Consider the following 20,956-nt stretch of genomic DNA (forward strand, 5'->3'; position numbering starts at 1 on the left):
CAGCAGACCTTGCTGCATTAAATATACAGTATTGTTCAAAAGTCTTGAGCCACTCCTCATTTTTATACATTGTCAACAAAACAGGAAATAGGTGCAGAAGTTTATTAAAATTAGCAAACATAAATAGAAATGCAGGCATCCCTTGAGTTTAGTGCCTCTTTATGCTTAAATGGTTTATAAGCCAGTATTTTGTGGTTTAACAAAAAACAAACACATTCCTCTGAAAATGGTCAGGTACAAGGACTGTGCCAAAAATGGGTGGAAAAGCTGCCAATTTCTAAAGACAGTTTGGCTACTTGAAAGGAGAAACATTAAGAAATGCAGGGTGGGGAAGGGAAGTCTTTTGGGGACATAAAGCCTTTTACAGAGTAGTATTTCTACAAGATTCCTATTTAAAAGTAATTTCCCTCTACCTGGTGTTTCCTTCCATCAGCTGTCATGGTCAGTGGTTGGTAGGTGATATTGAATGTCTTGTTTTGATGAGGTTCAAAGGTCACAACTACTGCAGTCCTCCACTGGTCACCCTCAATGACAGGTCTGATGCTGCAATGCTGGTTTGTGGGGTTGAGCACAGACAAGGTCTGGATGTGACAGCTGCGCACTGGGCAAGTAAAATTCACCACCTAGATAAAGGAAAAGAGCAGGAGGAGATAAGAATTACACAATAACACAACACACATTATAAATTATATTCAGTAATCTATTAGCTGTAGTTTTGTTGTATGAATTCATCTCTGAGGCAAACAAAGACACTTATCCAGATTTTATGTCAAAATGATTGCAGTACATCTGTAACTTATTGTGACTGCAGCACAGCATCACAATGCTTCAAAAGTCTTTTCTTTTACCTCTGGACCTCTGCCGAAAAACTGCAGTGAAAATTGAACACATTCACATTCATCTGCTTCCCAGGCTATAAGACTTCAAGGGTACTCAGCTAATTGAAACTTACAGAAAGTTTTTATAAATCTTTAAATCTGTCAAAAGCTGCTGACCCCTTTAAATGAGCCAAATAAGCATCTCACATTATCTGGTGCTGATCTTTAACCATTCCTACAACGAGCAGAAAAACAGGCCATCTTTTAGATTTTATGGCCATAGGAAGAGACTCACAATCAATACCAAAACAGCTAATTTTCCACTTTTTACATTTTAGAAACCTTTTACTTGTACTGCTGCATCAATGGGATAAATAAATGCTATTATAGTTAATAGATTAAAAATTAAAGCATATAATGACAGTAGTTATGATAAAGATGTACAACAGCTCTGTGATAATTTATCTCAACAAATCAGTTTAATCCCTTCTGCTGAGACTTCACATCTAAATAAGGTCAAACATCTTTCTAATTCAAATTTCTCTCCCCCTTTTCAAGTTTAAAACGTATGTATCAGAACAGCTGCCTCTGAATTTTTTCTTTGTCTTTGGAAAATATCTAGTAACGCATATGTCATCTTTTGTTCTTCATCTGAGGTTGTTTTCACTGACTTCAAGATCTTGTAAGAACCACATGATTTTTTTTCTTTTGTTTTTCCTTTTTTTCTTTCATAAAAGCAAGACTTAGAAGCTGAAGAAGAAATACTTTAGCACTCGGGACTGTAAACACAGAGGATATAATGCATAATTATTGGCATTGTGCTTAGAAACCCATCAGTGGCACAAGGTAACAAATATCCAAGATCAATGAAACATATACTTCATTGCTGAGTGTATTTTTCCTTTTTTCATAAAAAATACAAGTGGACAAAAAGGAGCTTCAGTCAAACCTCTTTGCTTGTGGAGGCTGTGATGCAAGAGCCTGTGACAGTGAGCATGACAGCTGAGGAGGAGCCCTCCACAAAACAAGACAGCTTCTCATATCTGATGTCATTACTGAGCTCCAGAGGGGCAAAAGTGAATTCAAAGGGACTCTCCATCCCTGGACAGATATATCCTTTTGTTGGTGAGATGGACAAGTCTGAAGGGAAATGTTCAGTTTTCCAGTGGAACCTGGTAACAAGGAGGACAGATAATAAAAGCAGAAAGCAGGATATAAACCCAGCCAGAATATATGAGGGATTCTGTGACTGCTACATCTTACAGCTGGTTGACAGTCCCTGCAGTGCAGCTGTTTTTCTACAAAAGTCTACAAAGGCTTTTATCTTACAAACAGAAAAGGATATAATATGTAACCTAACCTGGCACCAATGTCACTAGTGTTTATCATGACAATCCTCTTCTTGGCCTGGCAGCCCTGGACCACAGCGCCAAATGACAGGTGGTTCGGGTCTAGGTGCACCTCCACGCCCTGTTAAATTAACCTTATATTATTAATTTTAGAGATTATAGAGTTTTAAATGACCAGATGCACTTTAAAGCCTACCTGGCAGCAGCCTTGAATAGTCAGCAGGGGGTGTAAGAAGCCTGCAAACACCGCCTGCAGCTCAGTGGTGAAGGGAGGAGTATGCTGACGAGGTGAGAACTGGATCTCCACCTTACATGAACCGCCACTAGATTTCAGTTTCAGTTGACCTGCTGGGCTGATAGACAGATCCTGGTGGAAGACAGGGTGGCATTTAGTGTTTGATTGCTCTTTGTTGTTGCTCATGTATGTGGGTGTGTGTGTATGTGTGTTGGTGGAGGCATCTTCTCCTTACCTTTGGATCCAGAGGTGTATTTCTGCTGTGTATCAGTGTGAAAGAAAGGTCTACACTGCTCCGATTGACTAGAACGATGTGTTTCTTCACCTTCTGACCCAATGTCAGAGATCCCAGTTTCACCTGCTTCTGTCGTGGATCCTCCACTTCCAACTAAGACACAATGAGATTCAGGATTTAAAGATTTATTTGTCAGATGTATTATACAAGTAAGTCAGCAGTGAAATGAAACTGCAACCAAAATAAAAAAAAATCAATGCTTACTTACAGGTAATGTGACCATTTCTAACATTAAACTAGGAAAATTGGTGCATGTAAGAGAAATTACCTTAAAACACAATAAAAATATTATTTGGATAATCCAACCAGTCTAAACAGTGCTAATCCAGGGGATTGTTATTCTCAGATTTCACAAGGCCTACGTTCAAAGTCTGACCGCTACAACTAATTTGAATAAATTAACTATCCTTTCTAAAGACTATTTAATTAACCTCTTTGATAGTTAACAATTTATGTATATGCTTAAAGTCGCTATAATAAATAGTATGTAACATTCTCATATATAATTCTTACACCTGCATGATCTAATATCAAGCAATATTTTACTGCACAAGTCTGATGGTCAAGTTTCAGAGTAGCAGACACAGAGCTGTAACCTGTTACACGAGGGAGGGATGCTGCTGCATGCTCGGTCTGTCTTTATGATGTCTGCTTTTTCTCTTTAACAATTGTGTGAGTCTCACTGTCAGTGTGTAGAGCTGGCAGCTGCAAACTGGCAAATAGATTTAGAAAAGCTGTGTGATTTAGAAACTCTGTAGAAGGCTCATCTCCACAGCTCCATAGCTAAATAATAACAAATCAGCAAGTTAACATGCAGCAGTATGACTTAGTACACATTACCTAATCAGTTATGCATTTCAGTAACAATTCAAGCTCTTTGTACTAATTTAAAAATTTTCAGGAGTCAGTGGACCCAGACACAGTTCAGTAAACATATGCTCATCTACTGTGATCTACTTTTAGACAGTTGTGCTAAATAGCTTGTGTTTTACCTTCATTCACACCTCTGTGCACAATAAAGGGCTTGATAGCTATATCACATGATATTCTGACACCTAAATAATTTATTAATGATATAGGCTTCTGTATGGGGTGGGGTGGGGGGGTAAACAAAAATAAGTGGTTTGTATCAAAATAAATGCATAAAAGGAGGCAAATATAAGGCTTCTTGTAAAAATGCTTAACACAAAAGAGTTTTCAAAACACAATTCATTAATTTTTGAGAGTTAAGGTAAATTATGGGGCTAAAAAAGATGCTAAATAAAGAGCTGTTTGGGAGCCAAAAAGCCGGCTCTTCTTTGGGAGCTGAGCCAAAAGAGCCGGCTCTCTGAAAAGAGCCGAACATCCCATCACTAAAACCTAGGGAGAAGCAGGAGGGCATCTTCTTGCATTGTGAAGGTTTTTGAAAACTTGATATCACTGTAGTTATTATATGTCAGTATTTTCTTTTCATTTCAGCACCTGTTCAGGTAATGCCTCCAAAACTGGGCATGTCTGACAAATATAATAATAATAATAATAATAATAATAATAATAATAATAATAATAACTTTATTTGTATAGCACTTTTCGAAACAAAGTTACAAAGTGCTTCACAGCATTTAAGAACACATACACAAAGGTAAAACAATAAAACATGAATTCAAAAGAGACAATAAAATTAATAAAAACAAATTCACAATAAGAAAGCCATTCTATAAAAGTAAGTTTTTAATTTAGTTTTAAAAGTGCTTAAAGTGTTGGCTACCCTGAGCTCCTCAGGCAGAGAGTTCCACAATTTAGGAGCTCTGACTGAGAAGGCCCGGTCTCCTCTAGTGAGGAGACGGGAGGGGGGCACAGTCAGGAGGCTCTGACCTGAGGAGCGCAGGCACCGACCCGGGACATAGGGGGAGAGCATGTCACAAATATAGGTGGGGGCTACACCATGGAGGGCTTTAAAAGTAATTAATAAGATTTTAAAATCAATTCTAAAATTGACCGGTAACCAATGTAGGGAAGCTAAGATAGGGGTGATGTGTTCATGTTTTTTAGTGCCTGTTAAAAGTCTTGCTGCAGAGTTTTGGACCAGCTGGAGACGACTGAGCAACTTCAGACCTAAACCTGCGTATAGTGCATTGCAATAGTCCAACCGGGAAGAAATTAGTGCGTGTATCATCTTTTCCAGGTCAGACTGGGAAATAAAATGTTTGATCTTGGCTATGTTACGAATCTGATAAAAACAAGATTGGACAACCTTTGTAATCTGAGGGCTAAAATCAAATTGTGAATCTAAAATAACCCCCAGGTTACGGGCAGATGGTTTTACCAGATTGGATAAACTATCAAGAGAAGAGAGATTTTGAGTGACTTGAGGTGGACCGAATAGAATTATTTCTGTTTTTGATGAATGAATGAATGAATGAATGAAAAATACTTTATTAATCCCAAAGGGAAATTCAATATTGTAGTAGTATTAATTTTTTTTTTTTTTTTTTTTTTAGTAAAACAATCACATTAATTAATTAAGGGCTTTGTTCTTCAGCCTGATAGCTGCTGGAAGGAAGGATCTTCTGTATCTCTCTGTCTTGCATCGGACTTGAACAAGCCTCCCACTGAACACACTCTGTTGTTTCGTCACGGCGTTGTGTAGAGGGTGTGAAGGATCTTCCATTATCTTCATCAGCTTGTACAGAATTCTTTTTTTGATGATCAACTCCAGCGGCTCCAGAGTTACTCCAAGCACAGAACCGGCTTTCTTGATCAGTTTGTTAATTCTTTTCAAGTCTCTGGTTCTGATGCCGCTGCCCCAGCAGATTGCTGCAAAGCTGATTGCACTTTCAACAACAGACCTGTAGAACATTTGCAACATTTTGGTGCAGACGTTAAAAGATCTCAGCTTCCTTAAGAAGTAGAGTCTGCTCTGACCTTTCTTGTAAATGTACTCAGTGTTGCTTTTCCACTCAAGTCTGTTGTCCAGCTGAACTCCAAGGTACTTGTATTCCTGATTCATTGAGTTCTAAAAAATTTTGGGACATCCAGACCTTTATGTCGGAAAGACAGTTAAAAATGTGAGTGAATGATTCAGGGTCGTTCATAGCCAGCGGGACGTATAGTTGTGTGTCGTCTGCATATAGGTGGAAATTTATATTGTGGTTTTGAATGATTTGACCTATGGGAAGCATGTAAATGGAAAATAAAATAGGTCCAAGGATGGAACCTTGTGGAACACCATATGATAGGGGGGCCGAGGAAGATGAAAACTCTCCAAGTACTACAGAGAATGACCGGGATGAGAGGTAAGAGGAAAACCAAGATAATGCAGAGTCAGTAATGCCAATAAAATTTCTGAGACGCTTTAACAGAGTGGCGTGGTCAACTGTATCGAATGCTGAACTTAAATCAAGTAAAATTAAAATTGAACATAGACCAGTATCAGCGGCTAAGACCAGGTCATTGGTGACTTTTATAAGGGCAGTTTCGGTACTGTGGTGTGAGCGAAAGCCGGATTGAAACTTTTCAAACATGTTGTTATTTTGCATGTGCTCGGTCAGCTGCCAGGGGACAACACACATGTATGTTAAAATCACCAACAATGATCACCCTATCATATTTGGCAATAGTGCACACATGGATTAAGATGGTGTTTACAAACAAGCCCTCCTTCACTCATAAAAAGCTTATATTCCTTATGTTAATAATGATGCAGTATTCTGAGGGTAGTCTTAGCTCATAAATCTGGTTAAGAGTGTCAAATCTAAAAAAGCATTCAGACACATGTGTGCATACACACTTATCTTTCTCACCTTCAGCTCAATGCCTTGTCCCAGTATATCCACCTGCTTTGTGATGCAGCTGTTCAGGATGAAGGTGAGCTTTTCATGGTAACAACATTCTTCATGAGGATAAAAGGTGACTGGTACCTTAATCACACAACCAGGGGACAAAACATCTGGTTGGAAGTCCACCTCAAAATATTTAGTGTTGTTGAACTGGCTGTGGATACTGTAGAAGGAAAATTAAAATTAGAGAGAAGGTGGTTTCTTTAAAGTCAACTCAAAGTTTTTTTAACTCTTGATTATTACTGAATAAAATTATATACATTTTTACTGGGGTTTTTGCTCATTTTGATATCTTTACTGTCCACTGAAAACTGAAAAAAAATAGAATAACACACACCTGATGTCTCGTTTGCCTTTATTAGTGATCATTAGTGTCTGGGAGGGTGGCTCCATGCCAGGGCAGCACAGGAAGCACTTGCCAAAGTTGAACTTGTTGAAGGAGAATTCAAGGTTAGGTGCTACAGCCTGTCCTTTAATGGAAAAGGTAAATGTTGGTCCAAGCTTCACCTAATGGGACAAATCAAGAAAATGAAATACAAGAAAGAAGAGACAAGTGCAGTCAGAGAGAATTCATTAAGAATTAATTAAAAAGGATGCTTGTATAGTCACAAGCTTACATTAGCTTACAGACTCAATACAGTATTTTCCCTGAGTCAGTCTGTTGTTAACTGTAATTGCACACCCTAAATAATGCTAAGTCACTTGCAAAAATAAAAGGCTTTGAAGGATTTAAGTCCAGTCCAATAATGTCACACTTTACCATATTTATCATGTCACTTTGTCAGATCTTGTCAACCATTTTCGTTCTACTCTCTAGTATGTTTCAGCAGCAGCATGAGTTGGAGGAAAGCACTTGTCACTGTTTTTTACTAACTTTTATTTCAGAGTAACAGTCCTTTAAAGTGTGGTTACATCTCTTAAAACCATCATTAGCTTCTCACCTTCACATTTAGTTTCACATCCTGGAGGTTACAAATGCTCTGAGGACAGAAGGAGAGTGACAAATCCATCTGCTTCCCAACCTCAATAGTAGCAGTTTGAGGCTTTGTCTCTAAATGCTGGAGCAGCTCTCTGGGACCCATTAATTCAAAGTTTACTCCCAGGATGAATCTTGCAAGATTGGACACTAGCAAATTTATTGTGGACTTCTCTGAAATCCCAACCTGTGAGTGGTGTACATGCAAACAAAGAAAGGTGGATGCCATGTTAAAGGTCCACACAAAAAGTGGATGATTTTTTTGCTTTTGAGCTGTTGCAATTGTGGTGTCAAAGTGTTCTGACCTTTTCAAAGTCTAGAGTATCTTGGCAGTCAGAGGGTATATCTCTTAGACCCCCACTTGGTTCTTCAACTTGAACTACAGCAGTCATTGCAAAACAATCAGCCTTAACGGTTAGCATGAGTGGCTCTGACTTCCTCTTCACCTTCAGATTCAGTCTAAAACTCACATCTCCTTCCAAGGTAGGTGTGAAGGATACTGATAATGACAGCCTGCAACAAAGAGTTCACAACTATAGAAATAAACTGTTTCTTGTGACTAAAATATTCTGTGCTTTTTAGACTGTTTTGACCCTAAAAAATAAAGTATAGCATTTTTTTACAGAGATATTTGCAGTTACAACTAATGAGGTATTAACCTGTCTTTGGGTGCCACTGTGCCAGTTATGGGCTGTAAAATTAGGTTTGACTGATGCTCTTCAGAGAGAAGAGATGACTGCATGACTGAGAAGTGAACAGGCTCCTCTTCTCCATTCACCAGATTCACTTTCTGCTCTGCTTTACGACCTGTGCTCAAAAACACATACCTTGTATTAAAAACAATCGTATTGCAGTGGAACAGAAAATGCATAATTCTTAAAATCCAGCCTGATGCCATAACACAAAAGAAAGGAGAGTTGTTTGATATAAGACTATTAGCTGAGGGCTACGTGATGTCTGACTTCCCTGTTTGTCTGTTTGGGTGTAAAGAAGTATAATATTAGAACTACTGCTAATAAAAAAATAAAATAAAAAATAATAATAATAATTTTCTCTTTGTTTGTTTGTTTGTTTGTTTGTTTGTTTCTTTCTCTTTCTTTCTTTTCTTTCTTTCTTTCTTTTTACAAAACCAAGAATTGCCCCACAAAAGCCATTAATTTATTTGGCACCATCAGTACACTGCATTATACAACAATTACATACCAACAAGTAGTTCTCCAAAATCGAGGTGAGGTCTGTCGAGATAAACCATTGGTTGTCTAGCAGTGCCCACAAACAGGAACGGAATAGTCAATGAAAGAGTCTCAATCTCAAAGCTCCAGAGTGACTCTACTGGGTCCTGCTGTTCAGGTAGATATTCAAACGACATCTGTAGGCACGAGTACAGCAGAGAATCAGATCAACTCAAGCAAAACAGTAGCTGGATTTTTACATCTAAAATGAATTTATGAAAAGTCAAGTTACACAAGTTTCCATTATTTGAAACAAATAAACTGGGTTCCATTGAGTCATTAGGCTGTGGCGATATAAGCTATGATGCTCATGGTTGAAGGCAAGTCAAGGCCAGTTTAATTGTATAGCACATGTTATGTACAAGAAAATTAACAGCATTACAGTGGGCTGCAGGAAGCAATGAAAGTGCATTAAAAATAAACTTTAAAAAGAAATAAAAGAAATTAAATAATGGGAAAAAGCTAAAATAAGTTAAAATGCAAGAAGCAGACGTTCCAGTGTAAAGAATTAGCAGTTGTTAAGGGCAGCAGGGATTAACCCTGATTTAAAACTGCTAAGAGTTTCAGCAGACCTGCAGTTTTCTTGGAGTTTGTTCCACATGTGAGGAACATAAAAGCTGAAGACTGCCTCTCCATGTTTAGTTCTGACTCTGGGAACAGAAAGTAGACCTGACTCTGATGACCTGAGGGATCTGGTTGGTTCATAATGAACCAGAAGATCCTGAATGTATTTTGGTCCTAAACCATTCAGTGCTTTGTAAACTAACAGCAGGATTTTGAAGACAATTCTTTGCCAGACAGGAAACCAGTATAAAGATCTGAGGACAGGACTTATATGATCTACTTTCTTGGTCTTAGTGAGGACTCAAGCAGCAGTGTTCTGGACTAACTGCATCTGTCTGATGGATGTTTATAGGGCAACCTGTGAAGACAGCATTACAGTAGTCCAGTCTAGTAAAGATAGTCTACTTTTACCAAGTCTGGCGTAATTCACCAAGTTTTTTCTGTTCTGCCAAATGTGCATCAATTCTTATTCAAAACAGGCAACAACCAACTTCATTGAGCATAAAAATCTCTCTCACATTTGTGAATGTATTTTTTTCAGATTTTTAATATTTTCATTAACTTTTATTTATTTGCAACTTTCAAATGTGAATCAAAAACAAAACCCAGCTTGAAAAACAGCTATTGAGGCTGACAAGGCCAAAGTGACAGTCTGTGTTTCTTTTCCATTCTTACTTCCACTTTCTTTCCTGGTTGGATGGTGCCACATAGGGTGAGACAGTGGAAGAGACAGGCATTTTTGTCTTCACAACTCCATTTGAAGGAGTAGGTCTTACTGGTCGGGTTCAACGCACCAAAACATCTGTTGAATAAACAAGAATACAGAATTTAAGCCCTTTTACTAATGGAAAAAAAGAGCCCCCAGGCTTTCCTTTATTACCTTGTTGATGGCACTGAAAAGCCAACAGCTTTGAACTCCAAAACTCTGGTGTTTTCAGACACCAGACGATTTCTGAACTGAGGGTTGCAGCGGTTGGAACTGATGTAGTCTGAGTCTTCCAAGTCAAAGTGGCAATGTGGCAACAAACTGCGGCCACACATAGAAATGCATGGAGCGTGATTCCCATCCTGTAAGTTGGGGATACTGGAAGAAATGTGTTCACATAAAGAATGAAATAACAATTAGTTTTTTCTCGCTTTTCTTTAAATGTCACAGTATATGGTGTAATGGTAACACTGTATGTACATGTAGGTAATTTGCAACAAATACTTGCTTAATGTTACTTAAACCTTTTGGAGTTATGAATCAAATTTAAGATGTCTAATAATAGTACCAATTTTTACATTTACCTGCAGATCAGCCGGCCCTCAAACAGAGCCACTTCCATAGGTGAAAACCAAACGCTGAAGGTCTGTGTGACACCAGGATCTATGATTCCAATGCTAGGTTCCACACTGAAAGGAGGCAACTCAGGGTTCCCCATCAGGAGGCTCATCACACTGGCCAGAGCACTGGAAGGACGAGCTCCGTGCAGTGATCCTGCTGACCTGCTCCCAGGCCGAGGGGTGAAGGTTGTATCTGTTATGAGTGACACATTTTATTTTGCATTATCAATGCCATCTTTAAAGCAATAAAATCTAAGTTGGTACAACATATCTAATATTGAAACACTCAAGTGCAGCAAGAACAGTAAAAGCAGATGTCTAAAATGTAATCATTCACAATGACAATATTTTTGCTTATTTTCTATACCTCTTTTATCACAGTGAGCATTGCTACTGCTTGGATCCATGAAGACTTGCCAGGAGAATTCCACTTTGACACGGCCTACATTCACTATCTGCAGTCTATATGTGCAAAAGCACACACCCACACACACACACACACACACACACACACACACACACACACAAACATCAAAACATACATTGTTTAAATTTAGTGTTTAAAACGTGGCATCCACAGTATATATCATGTAGTACATAGTGGGATTATATTATATGCAGTGTGAGGAAAAGATTCAGATAATATCATTTTGATGAACAGTACTTTAATTAATTTTAAGCATTAAATTAATGTTTAGTCTGTTATACGTTTAATCACCACTCTCTTGTGCCCAGAGCCTGACTTACTGGTGGAGCCTGGTTTGAAAAAGCATGGTATCTTTAAACTGGATGGTGTTTGTGCTGCAGCTGAACTTCACATAGTCACAAACTGCATTGACCAGCAAATCCAACTCCCACTCAGAGCCGTCAACCACAGAGCAGCTAGGCTCAGGATCTGTCTTTACCACCTGCATGCAAACGTACATATGAATGAATGGCTGAGAGTGTACTTATTAATGCATTATCAACTTGGCTTTGATTGTGTGATCAAATACTTTGTTGGTCCAAGGCTGCTGAGATGCTTCTACATCAACAAGCTTCAAAAGACTCTGCCACTGCACCGTTCTCTGTCGATCATCCCAGTCAGCAACCTGCTCTATTGGCTGCTGGAACTCCACCTCACAAACTTTACATTTCATCAGCTGGCTCGACAGAGTAACTGGTTGACTGGACTTAAAGGTGACAGTCACTTCCTTAGAACAACCAGCATGAAGATGCCCCACCTGGAGAGAAAAAGGGTGATTTGTAACATTTACAAGTGGTAATAAGTTATTGGAAATAGGTGGTTGGTGTAATAAAATGATTTTTTAGGAGACTTTGTGAGAAGGCACTAAGACTGCAATAAAAAAATAGATGTATATTAACAAAAGATAAATTAAAAAGCAAAGCAAAATAATCAGACAAACACCAAAAAACAAACAAAAAAAGAAAGTGGAACTAAAACAACTACAAAAACAAAGAAATTAGGAAGGAAAAGATGCAAATTAGAGAAGAAGACTCACAAAAGATATCAGATGTTAAACTATTTAAAGTAGTTAGACGGCCACTTGTTTAATACATTAGGTAAATTTCATAGCTTTCATTAATGCAAAGTTTATCACAAACTACTATTTTCATTATCTAGTTACATGACATTTTTACACCCATTTCTTCCTTTAGTGTTTCACCTGTGGTGAAAAGACAACATGGGGTCCACTGGAAGGCCACTCAAACCTCACCACCTGGTTGCTACTGTGGTTGGTCATGGTGAAACTCTCTTGGTATGGGCAGCGGACATGACAGTCACCAAAATGCAGGACCTCATAATTACCTTTGACAGAGAAATAAGCCTTTTAGGTCATTTCAGAGAAGAATCCTGTAATTAACAAGGCTATTAAATACACAGCGCATCTTACAATCAGGGAGCAACCAGTACTTGTTAATAATACACTTTTTACATATGTCACTATACTTTGTCTCCATCTTTCTTTCCACTCACTCTAATGCTCAGGCTTCTTCTCATACCTTCTCTTTCATCTTCTTGATCCACCTCCAGCAATGACCTGCTGATTTTATTCAGAGTGATGATTTTTTGGTAAGCCTCTCCTGTCACTTGTATGGTGGAATTGCTGTACTGGTTGTCCTTCACTTGCACCGAAATATTTGCCTTAACACTCAGAGGTTTGTCAGAGCAGAAGACGACTTCAAATTGCCCCAGCTCATTAACATTTAGTGTGACAGTGGCTCTGTGCACCAGCTGATGCTCTGCTGAAGAAGAAAAAACTGTACCAGTGAAAGTGACAGAAACATTACACAACATCATGAAATCAAATATGTTTATATGGCGTACAATGATGTACAATAAACTGAATATGTGTATTCCATTTTCAAAGTAATATTCAATATTAGAAGCAAAGCAATATGCCAAACTTCCAATAATCTTTATTTAGCCAAATTAATGTTTTTTTTATTCAAAAGTTGAAACTTATTTTCAAGTTAGACTGTGAAACTGTTTTACTTTCAGAAACTGCGGCAAATTTCAAAAGCTGAGAAATAACCTGTGAGGATAGTTCTAGAGGCAAGCAAAGAGAAGCTTGCGCCTTATCTCTGTTTGCAGCTTACGGCTACATTTACCTTTAATTATGAAGTTGTTCTTAGACTTTTGTACTGTTCTGTATTACTTACATTCCCACCTGATCAATCTAACTCATTCCTCGACTTTTACATTAGTACATGTCCACATTCTACAAGGCAGTCAGACACTGTGTGTGTTCTTTAAAATTTATTGTATTATCACTATTATTATTATTATTATTATTATTATTATTATTATTATTATTATTTATATTATTATTATGTTGTTGTTGTTATTTTGCCATTCAGATAATCTTTCATATAACCCAGCTCCTCTGTATCTCCACATCAGCCTGGGTGCCTGTGGTGTCTCAGGCTGAATTCTCAGTGAGTTGCTTTGTGGGAATTTCAAATATTACAGCAATTTTGCTTCTTATGGTTATTGAAACATTTGCAGTCTGGCAATTTCTGTATGCACTGAAAAAATATTTAACCTAAAATTTAGATTAACAACAGTATGCAAGTCTATGTGAGACACAGTTTAAAGATTAATGTGAAAAACTATGCTAGTTTAGTCTACAAGTGGACACAGGATAATAGTGAGAAAAAAATTCTCCGATACATTAATTAAGTTGACCTGTTATTTTGAACAGAAAAAAGTTAAAATGATTAATGTATAATTTCACATGTTTGGCATATGTTTGACAAGTTTGACATATATTTGATTAGGTGATGCACTTTACTGTAGAGACAATTGTTTGGATGTAAGTATTACCTGAGGTAGCGGGGTTCTTCAACTGTGTGGAGTGGATTGAGCTGCAGATGTTGCCAGGAGCACCTTTGAGGGCAAAGACTCCATGTTTATCCAACATGTCAATCTGGACCTGCAGAACAAAGCCAAAAAGCTTTATTCACAAAATTCTGCCTTAATTTGTCAACTCTTGGTCTTTATATTAACATTATAAATGTTTTATGTTTAGGTTTTTATACTTTTTTCATAATAATAAAAATTGATTTGTCCACTCTTACCTGAGCTGGAACATTTCCATCATTTAGCAGCACCAGTGGTAGAGTATATTGCCGCCCTACCAAAACTCGTCTAAACATCAGCACTGGGCTTCCTTCACTGCTTCTCAGAGCTGGACGCACCACACATACACTAGGCAGAGTGCCCTCTCCTACTAAGTCAAACTCCAGCACTTTGTTCTTAAATGTTGGCGTCATTCTGGATACAGTAGCAGAAAAAAAGCATTTTACAATAATGCAAAACAAGTTCTTAACTATTTAAAATGCAGTATATGCAGAAAGAAATGGATAAGCAAATAAAAACAGTGCACACAGTCATTCATTTATTTACCTGTCGAGCCCTTCCATTGTGGCTTCAAACACAGCACTATACTGCTGGATTGTCTGAGGTGTGAAGGTAACTATGGCAAAAGCATGCGACTGGCTGGATATGTTTAGTGTTGTTGCAGACAATGCAAACACCTCCACGGTTCGAGATGTCTATAAGATATACAACAACTTCATTTTTATATTTTCTGATGCATTATTGCATTATTCCATGTAGGATTAAAAGTCTCACCTTGGCCCCAACATATCTGATAGCAAAGTTTAGAACACATGGGACCTTGTTCTTGTTGGTGAGTCTGAAGCGGGCCTGAGCAGTTCGCCCAACCAGGACTTTATTAAAAATAAATTTGTTCTCATCCAGGACATAAATGCTTTCAGCATGATAAAATTGCTCAGAGGAGAGTTGGCTGCTGTTGTGGCACAGATGGTGCTCCTCAAAGATGGAGGCCATGTCTAACACTATGCCTGAGAAACATAAAAAGGAAAACGGGGGGTAAGGGAATGGCACTGGAAAACAAAAACATCCCTAAGGGGACTGAAAAAAATAAACTTTATCCTTCATTTTTTTCCATAACTGATCTATGAACCACAGTCATCAACAGTTTAGGGCTTCCCTTGTATTGTCACCAGCCCTGCAGTCCAGACCTGGTGACAAGTTATTCTAAAACTTGTATATAACTTAGTGTTGATTTTTTTTGCCTTGTGCACTAAATGAAGAGATTTATCTAATTCAGTGAGTCTTCGTGATGTAACAAACCACAGAGAATATCCCCAAATCAAATTCTATGTAATTTTATGCTCAGAGATAAAACTTTAATATCTTTCACTATGGGCCTGATTTACGAAAGGTTTATGTGTGTAAAAACATGTGCAAACTTGATTGCACATGCAAAAACATGTTGCAGTTGATTTACTAACTGGGCACACCGAGGATTAAGACTTATTAAAAAATAATGTGTGAAGTGCATTTAGTGCATTTGCTCTTGATGAATATACAACATGTGCGTCTCTGCCTGAAAGCACAAAATTTTGGGAGGAGCAGATGCAAATAGATCAACTTAGTACATGCAATGTAATTTAACTAACATAAAAACTGACTGCAGCAGCAAGCAGGTGCAAACTGGCACAACTTCATACACAATTGGCTACAGTTATTGTCGCAAGGAAGAGCCAAAGACACCACGAAAGAAGACACAGAGAGCGCATCTTTGCCACTTGTGTAAAAGTTTTTGGAATGCCAGAGGCAAAGATTATTGAAACATATGGTTGTGTTGCTGTGTTGAATGCTATGTTACGAATGATGGGCTGTTGCTGCTGTGCTCTGGGTCTGCTGGCATCGTGAACACTCACTACCGCCTGTACCCCATCTTTGATTCCTCTCTTAAGGACATTAATGGCCATTGTCAGTATAAATACAGCACTGAAAAGCTGCCAAGTGTGTGCTTCAGTGCACACAGTGTGCACGACATGCATAATACAAGGTTCCACAGGAGTCACATTTATTTAATTAAAATTTCTTGGGGTAAAAGTTTTATTTTGTCAATTAAAAGTAATGTTTTGTCACATACCTTGCTCAATCAGCTCTAGTGCGTCATACCCGTTATTCCAGTCATCAGATCCTCACAGTAAGTGAGCTGCACCTATTGCTGAATACTGGTCAGACACATCTCATGTGCCAGCCTCCACCTGTCTTATTTGCTGAGGTTTTATTATATTTCATTTCTTTTGAAACTTAGGTTTATATCTTGTCACCTCTTAACCTGGACTTTATGTGGTTTTGCCAATTGCATTTTCTGTTTCGCATATATTCTTCCATACTGAAGTCATTCTTGATACGTTTAGATTTCCTTGCTGGAGCTCAACCATATTTTTAATTTGCCTCGTCCACTAATATCTCCATCAGGTCGAATTTCATTTTGCATTTGCGATCTTCCTGCTCTGCTCCTAAACTCTCCATGTTGAAACCATAACACAGGCTAAATCCTCGTTTGAATACTGCTGTTTGCGCCTGTTATCAATTATGACAACATTTTTAGTCAATCACCCAAAAATCACAAAAAAAACAACACATGCAATCTATTTATGTGCACTGGCAATTTTGTGCACTTTATCAGGAATCCTAGTAAATCAGGCCCTATTTGTTTACCATGAAGACCCCTCCTGATTTTATTTTATAAGACTCAAACTTATTTTTATATTCTACTTATTTTTCAGTAAATATAAAAGTCTCCAAAATGAAAAACCAAGCCATTGAAGTCACAATATGGTCAGTTTCACTGATTATTTCTGACTAACACTACTCTCACCTGGTTTGCACACCTCAGCCAGCAATCTGTATGGTATGCCGTCAGGGTGATCTGATGGGTTGCATCCACTGAGATCAATAAGCAAACTCTTGTTCCAGATGCCGAGCTGCTCAGCTACACAGTCCACGGTCACCAGCTGCCGAGAGCCTGGCTGCAAGCTTCCAGTACAGGGAAACACTGAGAACACACCGATGGTGAGGCGATTCTGGATGTGACACACAGAAGAAGCGATAGAAAAACCAGGAAAAATTCAACTTCTCCATATAAAAACTCCTGACCAGAACCATGTATAACAACCATGTATAACCTTTTTTTTCTGTGCTCTTTTTAGGACTGTCAGTTATTCAAAATATTGTTACTATGGTTACTACATTTATCCACTTGAAGTTGAATGACTTCATATACATACAGACATGCACACACGCATACCACTTCTAACATCCTCACCTACATTTAGAAACAAACATACTATAAACTGTAGTAAATTGCCTTGCAGCGCTCTGGCCCTGTTTTTAACTTGTTTAATTTATCCAGATCAGCTTTTGGTTAGTGGGTGCTTTCAGAATGATCAGGATGTCTCTGCTGAAAGCTCCATTATGGGAGGAGAGCTCTGAATTAGCTGTGTGCTGTACAGCAGGTGGTATTTAAAATGCAATGTACTGGCAGTGAGTCAGTTCATATTGACAGTAGATAAAAATGATCTTAATCTTGTCCAGAGAACCATCTTTCAGAGCTTCAAAGCTAAACTATCCATGTGGGTCTCGGGACACTTCACTCTGGCCTCCCTGGATGGCTGGTGCCTGTGCTCTGTGACCACAGGGGTCTGGCTGGGGTATTCCTTTGCCACCCTCAGGGTGAGTCCGGGGTAGTCTTTGTGGTAGGGTGGCTTGGGTTCGAGATTGCCCAGGTCACTGGGCTGCCCCAGTCTGCCTCTAGTCTCCGTGGTCACATTTGCACGATCACACTCATCTCTGCTCACTCTTGACTCCTCATACTCTGCTGACACAGTCACTGAGTTGTCCAGTGGGTTTATATACAAGCTATTTTTTTTGTTCTTTCTTTTTTTATGTGTGTGTCTTTGGTACTTCGGTTGCTGTTGTGACACATCTTGTTGTTGGTCTTGGTTATTTATTTTAGGAACTTCCAATGACTGTCAGCTTAGCTTATCTGTAAAAGCTGTAAGAAATTCTCTGTTCTGTTTCTGTACAGGTGTAGCAGTTGGTTATCCAGTGTTAGGTTGAATTGAAGGGTCGTTGCCTCTATCTACTGTATCTTTGTCAACTCTTCCTTTTTCCGGTTTCCTGTTTGCTTCTCTCCATTACTGTCCTTTTCCTTTTCTGTCCCCTCTGGTCAGGTCCAGCAATATTGCATAAATTCCATAATACTAAATAAATAAGATAAAATATATTTAAAAAAAAATAAAGAATAATTATGAAGAGGAGCCTTATACCCATTAAGCTCCTCTTTGCAAAGCAAATTTATTCAGCACAACACAGCAGCAAGATCATCATTCTGTGTACTACAATGCTGGACAGGACAAGTAATAACAATAAAACAACAACAACAACAACAAAAAAAAAGAGTGACATCTCAGTAAAAAGAAAAAAGTTGTGTAAATGTCCACCAGCAGTCGCTCACCTGCTGAGTACTGGACGTCCTCTGAAAGGTCTCTCGTCTGGCTTTGAGACTATTACAACTGGGCTTTGCAGAAAGGTTTTCTTTGGGTGCCGTCTTACCTGGACCCCTTAGACCAGAATACAAGGACAAAAACTACAGTTAACTTAAAACACTTGCCAATAATTTAGGAGTAGAAACTTGCCCTAATTTTGAGGTGGCTAAAGGTATATTTTATTGTGTTCAGGGAGGACAAATTGTTCTTATCAAATGTAGCTGATGTTTCAGGTCCAAAGTGGATGTTCTTACAGGTTTTCTATTAAAAAAAAAGATCACTACAGCTTTAATCAGTGAAATAATTCTAAGAACTAAAAGCTCAAACATCATACTAATGTGATATAATTCATGCAAAGAATGCTAACATGATGAATTTGTTTCAGTGGTCTATTCTCTGTGTATCTGCACTTCTGATTCCCATATTGCATTGTAAAAATCTAAACTCCAAAGCATCCAAATACAATTAAAACAATGATAATTTTCGGAGTTGATGCTTGAAATTGACCAGTATGAACACAGAGAGGAAAAGTCAAAGGAATCTTTGGTCTGCTCCATGTCTGAAGGTTTGCCTTGTAAACTGACCTGTGTTTAAAAATCTGCTCTGATTAATAAACTTTTCCTTTTTGGAGTTTGTCACTCCATCCCCTGCATTTGAGTCATCTGCTTCAAGCAACCATGATATTTATGAGTGTGCTTTGCTCTCCTACCCTGGTCTCGCTAGGAGTGTATGATCTGTGTTCATGCAACTGATGTCAAAACACAGCTCAAAAAGTCCTGTGTTTTCGATGGTGAGGCTCTCGCTTTTCTTGCAGCCACAGACCAGTGGACCAAAGTTGATGTCATATGCAGGTGTGATCTTGTATCTAAATAGTAGCACATATGCATTTATCACAAATTGTAGATAAAAAAAAAACTGTTTCTCTACCACAAATGAATATAATATCAAAGATAACAGTAACCTGGAGAACAGAGACTGGACTGAAACCTTGATGTTTAAAGTGCCTATGGTTTCTCCTCCTTTCCCAATGCTGGGTTCAACCACCTGTAGAAAGTATTTATGTTTAGTCACATTTACAAGCATCTTCATCTAAAACATGTAAGCTATTACTAAAGGAATGATCTGTATTTTCCAATTTTAGATAAATCCACTTATAAAATTAATCAATGTTATGATTGTGTTTCTATAAATTTATAAATTTCTATAATATAATAACAATACAATAACTAATAATTACCATTGTTACTGTGTCAAATTGTTTTCAAGAAACGTGTAAGAACATGTATGATGCATCTCAGGGCAACAGCAGGGTTAACAGAAACTCAGTTCAACAGAAGAATTTTATTAGTTTAGTCAGTTCTTTCGTGGTTTTTGGGATAGACTCAATCTTTCAGTATCAAAGGCTATGTTGCTTAATGTTTCAGTTCAGAACATAATGAGAATCAGACCACATACTTTTTTTAATTAAACTTTTTCATGATTTTGGCAATGTGCTTAGAGTGGCTACCATGCAGGAACAATCCTCCCCTGCCAAGCTTCTGGAGACTGGGATTCATCATGACTGCCAGTACTTGTCACAGCCTTTGGTTGTAGACTCATGGATTTGTTTGTTTTGCTCTGTTGTTTTATTTAACCAAACCTCCCACTTGAATCACTCACAACCACTTTCATAATAACTCCCAGTCAGTATTCAGTTATTATTTTTTTCAAGTGTTTGTCAGATCCTCTGTGAGCTTCTTCACTCAGTCTCTTACTTCTCTGCTCCTAATTTCATTTAATGTTTTTATCCTTTTTGCCAGCCAGACACATATCTTTGACTTTTTGGGTGCTGTTTTGATATTAAAACACACACAATTAGTTATATCCACATTACTTACTGGTGTCATCTATAAATTTCATATTGGCATCCTTAGCACTTACACAGCTGATGTTAAAGCATTTGCCCCTCTGTGTTTGATGAATATTCACTCAATGGCCTGGTCCACATTCACGTTTTATCAAAAACAGTCTGCTGCAGAATAACATTTAAGCTTCTATAAAACAATTCACTACCTAAAGTTAATTTTGTGCAGCGTCCTTTACACTGTCTGAGCAATTACAGCCACTTTCATATTCACTGATAAGCCTGGTATCATGTCTTTTTTTCATTTAACTTGTAGTATGAATAGGGCACAGTTCAAGGCACCATTTTAAGATGACCACAACTGTTCTAATTAGTGTCACTCTTAATTACTCTGAATTTCTTTCTTCCACTGATTCTTAGCTAATGACCAATCTTCCTCTAAATTTTCCATCATTGTGTGAGTTTACAATCATGTGGGTCCAGGATGCTGACAGATTTTTTTCTGTGGGTGTTCACAGGTCATCTTATTACAACTTTCATGCAGTTGTGTTAATTGGAAAACAAATTTATCTGACTATCTAGGCTCATATTCATGAGTAATATGATTTCTGTCTAGTTT

The 20,956-nt window shown here is 38.0% G+C and overlaps 1 protein-coding gene across 1 annotated transcript in view; it reads right to left on the reverse strand.

The window, feature by feature from the left end:
- Positions 1–20,956, reverse strand: part of hydin (HYDIN axonemal central pair apparatus protein) — an 89,407-nt gene that overhangs the window by 3,812 nt on the left and 64,639 nt on the right. The window contains 27 exon segments of the mRNA XM_041997011.1: positions 414–623; positions 1,768–1,990; positions 2,179–2,288; positions 2,364–2,534; positions 2,638–2,790; positions 6,480–6,678; positions 6,853–7,022; positions 7,457–7,678; positions 7,797–8,004; positions 8,151–8,298; positions 8,695–8,860; positions 9,963–10,089; positions 10,168–10,371; positions 10,578–10,806; positions 10,981–11,075; positions 11,361–11,521; positions 11,609–11,836; positions 12,281–12,423; positions 12,618–12,857; positions 13,942–14,050; positions 14,196–14,391; positions 14,524–14,672; positions 14,752–14,984; positions 16,826–17,030; positions 18,464–18,569; positions 19,204–19,359; positions 19,456–19,538. Of these exon segments, the coding sequence (XP_041852945.1) occupies positions 414–623; positions 1,768–1,990; positions 2,179–2,288; positions 2,364–2,534; positions 2,638–2,790; positions 6,480–6,678; positions 6,853–7,022; positions 7,457–7,678; positions 7,797–8,004; positions 8,151–8,298; positions 8,695–8,860; positions 9,963–10,089; positions 10,168–10,371; positions 10,578–10,806; positions 10,981–11,075; positions 11,361–11,521; positions 11,609–11,836; positions 12,281–12,423; positions 12,618–12,857; positions 13,942–14,050; positions 14,196–14,391; positions 14,524–14,672; positions 14,752–14,984; positions 16,826–17,030; positions 18,464–18,569; positions 19,204–19,359; positions 19,456–19,538 (4,644 nt within the window).

Source organism: Melanotaenia boesemani, chromosome 10 (genome assembly GCF_017639745.1).
Source record: "Melanotaenia boesemani isolate fMelBoe1 chromosome 10, fMelBoe1.pri, whole genome shotgun sequence".
NCBI lineage: Eukaryota > Metazoa > Chordata > Actinopteri > Atheriniformes > Melanotaeniidae > Melanotaenia > Melanotaenia boesemani.